This window comes from Bactrocera tryoni, chromosome 2 (genome assembly GCF_016617805.1).
Source record: "Bactrocera tryoni isolate S06 chromosome 2, CSIRO_BtryS06_freeze2, whole genome shotgun sequence".
Classification (NCBI taxonomy): Eukaryota; Metazoa; Arthropoda; class Insecta; order Diptera; family Tephritidae; genus Bactrocera; species Bactrocera tryoni.
In genome coordinates this window covers 64,269,476-64,276,897 of record NC_052500.1, presented here as the reverse complement: position 1 = coordinate 64,276,897, position 7,422 = coordinate 64,269,476, and the positions used below count along the sequence as shown (strand labels likewise).

Genomic DNA, 7,422 nt, shown 5'->3' with positions numbered 1-7,422 from the left:
GATTATATTGAAATTATTAAATATAAAATCGTTTCCTAGTAGAAGATCGTACGGTTTTTCTAAGTCTATTTTCAACCATCTCAGCCTAGCATTGTGAGGGTATTTAAATTCTAGCGGACATGGTGCCTTAACTCTTTCGTTAGACGCTCTTATATCACCATTCAGTGTACTAATTATTGTTGTATTTTTTTCTAGAACCGGTAACTTATAATGTTCGAAGCTTGATTTTTTCCATTTTTTGTTAAACAAAGTAAGTTAAATTAATAATTTATTTTGATTTTCCGAGGCTAATTGGTAAAAAATTCCTCGTTGTTATTCGTTTCCTCTGTCCTGCTCACAGCATCAACATCCATGGGTGTTGGGCCATTTGAACGTCTTGTTTGTCGAGTGCCGTTCTGTATATTTTGTCTTGCTGAATTACCATAGCCGTTATTATTATTATTAATATTATTATTACGATATTGATTTGTATATTGGCCTGAATTTCCTATCCGATAATTAGTTTGTCTCTGTGAATTATTTGGATGATAATTATTTTGCCCTGAAAAGTTAGTATTTCTTTGTGAGTATCGTCCCGAAGTATTTTGTGCATAATAACGATCATTGTTTTGATCGCCAATATTTTGTCTCCTAAAGTTCTTTATTCTTTGATTATTTTGATTTTGGTTACTATTAAAATTTCTTGCCTTCTGATCAAATTGGTTTGAATTTCTGTTTCTTGTTAAAAATATAGGATTAAAATTTCCATCGTCTAGCCCTATGAAACTGTATATAATTCCTGATAACTGAGTCAATGAAATTGAGTTCCTTATTGCATAAGCACAAGTCCCCGATGTGATTTGCTTAACACGTTGAATAAGCATACCTGAAAAAATTTCCTTCATTGCCTCCCCGTTTTCATCCAGAGCTCCAAATTCAGTTATAGCATCAATTATTTCATTGATTCTCCTGCTTAACTCACTAATGCTACCTACTCGTAATGTATTTATTTCTCTAGTTATAGTCATCTGATCCTTTCTTGGCTTAAAATGTTGTTTAAGCTTTATTTTGCAATCTTCCCAACTAGCTGGTGGGGCAAGGTGCAAATAATTTTTGGCTTTCTCGCTTATTATTAAATCATACACTACTCTAAAAACTTCTTGTTCCTGGTTTAAATAATCCCTCAGAATCCTATCTATTGCCTCAATGAATGCTGGCAATTGGCCGGCGTTACCCTCGAAAGAATTTACATACTTCAAATCTTTTTCAATACGTTGTCTTATTGACCTCTGATTATTTATTGCATTTAATTCTAACAATTGTGTAATTGCTACTACACAGTTTTCTAAATTCCTATTATTATGAGCCATTTTATTTAAATTGTTTTCTTAAAATATCAATATTTAATTTATTCTTACATTACTTTTCTGCACTATAGCTGCTGTTGTTGCTGTTAATGTTGTTGTTTTTTTTTTGCTAAAGCTGCTGCTGCTGTCTCCGCTGTTGCTGCTGTTGCTGTAGTTGTTATACTCTCGCAACAATGTTGCTAATTGCTAAGGAGAGTATTATAGTTTTGTTCACATAACGGTTGTTTGTAAGTCCTAAAACTAAAAGAGTCAGATATAGGGTTATATACACAGAAGTGATCAGGGTGACGAGTAGTGTCGGAATCCGGATGTCTGTCTGTCCGTCCGTCCGTCCGCCCGTGCAAGCTGTAACTTGAGTAAGAATTGAGATATCATAATGAAACTTGGTACACGTATTCCTTGGCTCCATAAGAAGGTTAAGTTCGAAAATGGGCAAAATCGGCCTAGTGCCACGCCCACAAAATGGCGGAAACCGAAAACCTATAAAGTGTCATAACTAAGCCATAAATAAAGATGTTAAAGTGAAATTTGGCAGGAAGAACCGCATTAGGAAGTGGTATATGTGAACGCAATTTTTTTGGAAAAGTGGGCGTGGCCCCGCCCCCTACTAAGTTTTTTGTACATACCTCGGAAACTACTATAGCTATGTCAACCAAACTCTACAGAGTTGTTTTCTTCAGGCATTTCCATATACAGTTTAAAAATGGAAGAAATCGGATAATAACCACGCCCACCTCCCATACAAAGGTTATGTTGAAAATCACTAAAAGTGCGTTAACCGACTAACAAAAAACGTCAGAAACACTAAATTTTACGGAAGAAATGGCAGAAGGAAGCTGCACCCAGGCTTTTTTTAAAAATTGAAAATGGGCGTGGCCTCGCCTACTTATGGACCAAAAACCATATCTCAGGAACTACTAGACCGATTTCAATGCAATTCGGTATGTAATATTTTCTTAACACCCTGATGACATGTACGAAATATGGGTGAAATCGGTTCACAACCACGCCTTTTTCCAATATAACGCTATTTTGAATTCCATCTGTTGCTTTTTCTGTATAATACGAGTATATATGTATGTACATTAAGAACCAATGATGATAGCGGAATAAAACTTTACAAAAATACGGTATTTAAAAAATATGTAAATGACGTATAATGAAATCTCGATTATCATGCGAGAGTATAAAATGTTCGGTGACACCCGAATTTAGCCCTTCCTTACTTGTTTATTAAATATTTGAATTGAAATGTTAAAGTTTAGTTTATTTAAAATATTCACCCTAATAATACTGTTTTATATACTCACCATAATTTTCTACCATAATGTAACGAAATTAATTCCACTTACCCCTTTTTGTAAATACATATTTACGCGTCCCGTTAGGTCATAAGATTTCTATAATAAAAAATTCAATTGTGTATGAAGAGCAATCGCGATCGGCCGTTTATATTTTTCGGTACAGCCAATTTAGTTTTCATGCATTCTCAAGTGACTAATTTTTCGCAAAATAATTTGAGATTTTTCAAGTTTCATCGAAAATTTTACTCAAGTTACAGCTTGCATGGACGGAAGGACGAACAGAGACATCCTGCCGGATTTCTATTATTTTCGTCATCCTGATCATTTGTATATATACTTATAGCCCTGCATCTATCTCGCTTATTTCTGTGATTCGTACAATCGTTTAGTGAACTCTGCAGCAAAATTTTGCGAGAGTATACAAGCGACGAAAAATAGTGAATAAATTGCAAAAGCGCATATGCTGATCTTCTGAAATTTTGATTTTAAAAGTAAATATTTTCAAAAATTAACATTTATTGCAAAACAACGTTAGTTAGTTAACTTATAACATTCTTGTTTAATATCTCAAATATTTGTATTATATTAAATTCATTCTAAATAAAATTTTATCTTAATTTTTAGCGATTTGAATGGCGGTTAATGTAGCTTTAATATAGTCATGGCAACTTTTTAAAAAGTTTTTAACCACAAGTACCCAAATTTATTGTGACACACTATCCGTAGCTTGGCAAAAGATTTAGTCAGCTTACGAAAGAGGAATTTCTTTAGGAAAAAGTTTGGTTTTCTTATATTACTAGAACAACAAACAAATTATCGCATAAGGGCGAGTGCTAAGAGAGTTTGCGGTTTTCAGAAATATTTTGCTTGATAAGGAATTAAAGCACGATTTAAGTTTCTAAAAGCATTCCAATGCGTTATTATATTTTAGTACATATTTCCGTAAGTGTAAGTGACTTGGTCTGCAGGCCTGATTTATTGTGGAGGAAATATAAAAAGAATAACAGCAAATTAATAAATATGAACAAACTAAAAGTGCGCAATTTGTGTGTAATACTCGCCTACATACTAAGTCAACTGATCATAAAGAACAAATTTCTGTTGGCGCACACTACGGAAATGGAGTTAATCAAAACTACTATTGAACCAGTCTTCACTTGGTCCCCCAATTGCTATAGCGATGAGAAGACTAAATGTAGCTGCTATGGTGATGATGATTTTCGTTGTACAATTGTAGACAGACTCAATGATATTTACATCGAGTTTTCTTCCAACTTACGGACTCTGGTTGTAATTTGTTCCATAGGCACAGAAACTAATATAAATTATCTACTCGATCGCGAATTTCAGCAAATTTTTCTTAAAACACGTTATTTGGAAGTGATAGGTTGCGAGAATATTACACATGATATTTACATGAATGACGATGTTTGGGAAATTCTAATAAGAATGTATGAGCTGAATAAAGTAACACTAGTCTATAATACTGACCATACTCCAGAATCAACGGAATATTATGATCCAATCAGGAATGTGCTTCACCTACAATTGTTTATTAAATCGAATCGTAATGAGATCCAGGAAGCAGATATTATGGGCATACCAACTGAAATGCTTTATGAGCAGAATCTACTGGAAACACTTACGCTTAGCGTACAAGGTCTAAGAAACCAATACTTATCGCTGCGAAACTTGACGCAAACATTCTTTAAAAACTTCACTGCGCTCAGACAGCTTGACTTAGCCGGAAATAATATGAAAACGTTGGACGCAAATATCTTTGCAGCACTAACACAATTGAATTGTCTGAATCTGAGCCGTAATGAAATCCGGGAATTGCCGGAAAGTCTGTTTGCATATCTGCCTCAACTTCTCATACTGGATCTGAGTCACAATTTATTGGAGTATTTAACGCCACACCTTTTCAATCACACTCCATGGCAATGGCAGTTGAAACTTGGTGGCAATCAACTGCACGACACCACAAATCTTATGGAACATCTGAAATCACTGAATTGTCTGCATAGGCTAGACGTGAGCCAGAACCAACTGAAAACTATTTGGAGCACCGAGAGTTTCGTCAATAGAACACCAAGGTTACTAACAAAATTGCGATACAGTTATGAGTGCATAAGAGTCGAAAGTCTTAACTATATTACCAAGGTGCAACCAGAAATTTACGAAGGTGGCAAGATTAACTCAACAGTAATCAATTTAAGTGGCAATCGTTTGCGCGACTTCTCTTTGGATTGGCTTGTAGCAGCAAACATTACATGCCCTTTTGAAATAAACCTAGAGTACAATGTGATGGAAAATATTTTTGCTTTACAAAATTTCTTCGTTACGACTGACGATTGTGTGCCCGAAATCAAAATGACTGGTAATCCGATCGTGTGCGATTGTAAATTGGCTTGGATTTACAGTGAAAACTATCGTTCGTTGTTCAATGGTTCACAGTGCGTTCAGACGTCAACCAAACTAGTAAAAGATCTCGCGCAGATAGCAAGTAATGAACTCTGTGCTTGGGAACCAGTAATGTGCCCCATCGAATGCAATTGTTACACACAATTTGAATTCCTGCACATCAATTGTAAGGGTATGCAACATATCGAACACCTTCCTCGCCCCGAGCAAGTTGGGCTCAAGAGTTCGGTACTCGACATTAGCAATAACAATTTCATTGTATTGCCGCTAAACACGACCGTGGGCTATGGTAACGTTTCACAACTCAACGCGTCGTACAATAAAATCACGAGCATAAATATCAGTCAACTGCCAACAAATTTGACGGTTTTGGATCTACGAAATAATCGCTTAAAATCTTTAAATGATGAATTCTTGCGTGCATACCTCAATGAGAGTACAAAACTAAAATTACTCTATCTAAGTGAAAATCCTTGGTTTTGCAACTGTTCCACGCTGCAACTGCTGTACACCATACGCACACATCGGACACGCATACCAGATGCCGACCAGTTACTCTGTGTTAATCTGCCGAACGATACACTCCTAATAGCAAATGTGAGAGAATTGTGCCAAACTCCTGTTAACGTTGAATATTATCAGGACTTGAATACAACTCTGATTAGTGTAGGGTTAACCATTATTATTTTTCTTTGCATTATCACACTCTTCTATAAATATAAATTAGAAGTGAAAGTCTGGTTATATAGCCACAACATATTGAGATTATGCATTCGAGAATGTGAACTGGATAAGCATAAAACATTCGATGCGTTTATTTCATATGCACACCAGGATGCAGACTTCGTCAACCATACATTGCTGCCGGAACTCGAACAGTGCGAACCACCATTTCGTGTATGCACGCACGAGCGCAATTGGCTGGCTGGCGCTTATATACCTGAACAAATCATCGAATCGGTGGAACAGTCGCGTCGGACGATCATTGTGCTCTCGCAGCACTTCATCGAGTCAGATTGGGCGCGCATGGAGTTTCGCACAGCGCATCAATGCTCGTTGAACGAAGGTCGTGCGCGCATAATAATGATTAAATATGGTGAAATCTCGAAAAGCGAGTTATTGGACAGAGAACTAAAGGCATATTTGGATATGAATACATATCTGGATTGGCAAGATGTCAGATTTTGGGACAAATTACGCTACGCCATGCCACATAAAGTGGGTAGAGAGAGGAATTCCGATATGCTAAAAATTAACGGCAGAATGTATGTTATGGGACAAGCTGAGATGAATCGTTTGCGTGACGAAATTGTTTAAATTTGTCACAGTTGGGTTGTGGGAAAGCAATTGGTTGCAGGATGGTAAGAGTTTTCACAAATACATTTACATATATTTATGAAAATACAAATATATTACATTTAGTTACAGCTACTCAGTGAAATCTTCCGACTCATCTGTGACACAAAGAGTTATTCAAAATGTTGATACTAAGAGAAAGATGGATATAATCTTGGCCAACCTGTTCACCAAACAGGGGTGATCGCACAAACTCTTCAATACCATTTTATTATATTTTAAGTAATCATTTAATAAATTCTAGTGTATATGTAATTAAAAAATACACAATGTTATGTGTTTGTATATACAACAATTATTTACTTAAATAGTTTAACTAGAAAGAAAGCGTAAGTTCGAGTGCAAAGGGATATTTTATGAGTAGTGAAAGGTGCAATGAGGAATAGTGCTGTCAGGTGCTGACCAAATGGAACTATTTCGATCTTATGGCATTTATCATTTGAAGGAAACCGTATAAAGTACCAAAACTAAGCAGTAAATTAAGATATGCAAGTAACGAAGGGCTAAGTTCGTTTGTCACCGAACATTTTATACTCTCGCATGATAAAGTGGTAATCGAGATTTCATTATCCGTCATTTACATAGTTTTCAAATACCGTATTTGGGTAAAGTTTTATTCCGCTATCATAATTGGTTCCTAATGTTTATACTCGTATTATACAGAGAAGGCATCAGATGGAATTCAAAATTGCGTTATATTGGAAGAAGGCGTGGTTGTGAACCGATTTCACCCATATTTCGTATATGTCATCAGGGTGTTAAGAAAATATTATATACCGAATTTCATTGAAATCGGTTAAGTAGTTCCTGAGATATGGTTTTTGGTCCATAAGTAGGCGACGCCACAGACTGTATCATACCAAATATCCGCAGTCGCGTGCATACTTATCTCGAGGGGTATGTGCTTGTTTGTTAGCAGTATTAGCGCTGTTTTCTCCGTAGCGAGGTAGAGGTTATGTGAGTCGAGCCATGCTTGCGTCCGCATCATGACC

General features: G+C 36.0%; 1 protein-coding gene across 1 annotated transcript; it reads left to right on the top strand.

Moving 5' to 3' along the window:
* The first annotated feature begins 3,769 nt into the window (after positions 1-3,769).
* LOC120768833 (toll-like receptor 7) lies at positions 3,770-6,391 on the top strand. The gene has a single exon (XM_040095585.1). The coding sequence runs from the start codon at positions 3,770-3,772 to the stop codon at positions 6,389-6,391; it is 2,622 nt and encodes an 873-aa protein (XP_039951519.1).
* The last annotated feature ends 1,031 nt before the right edge of the window (positions 6,392-7,422 follow it).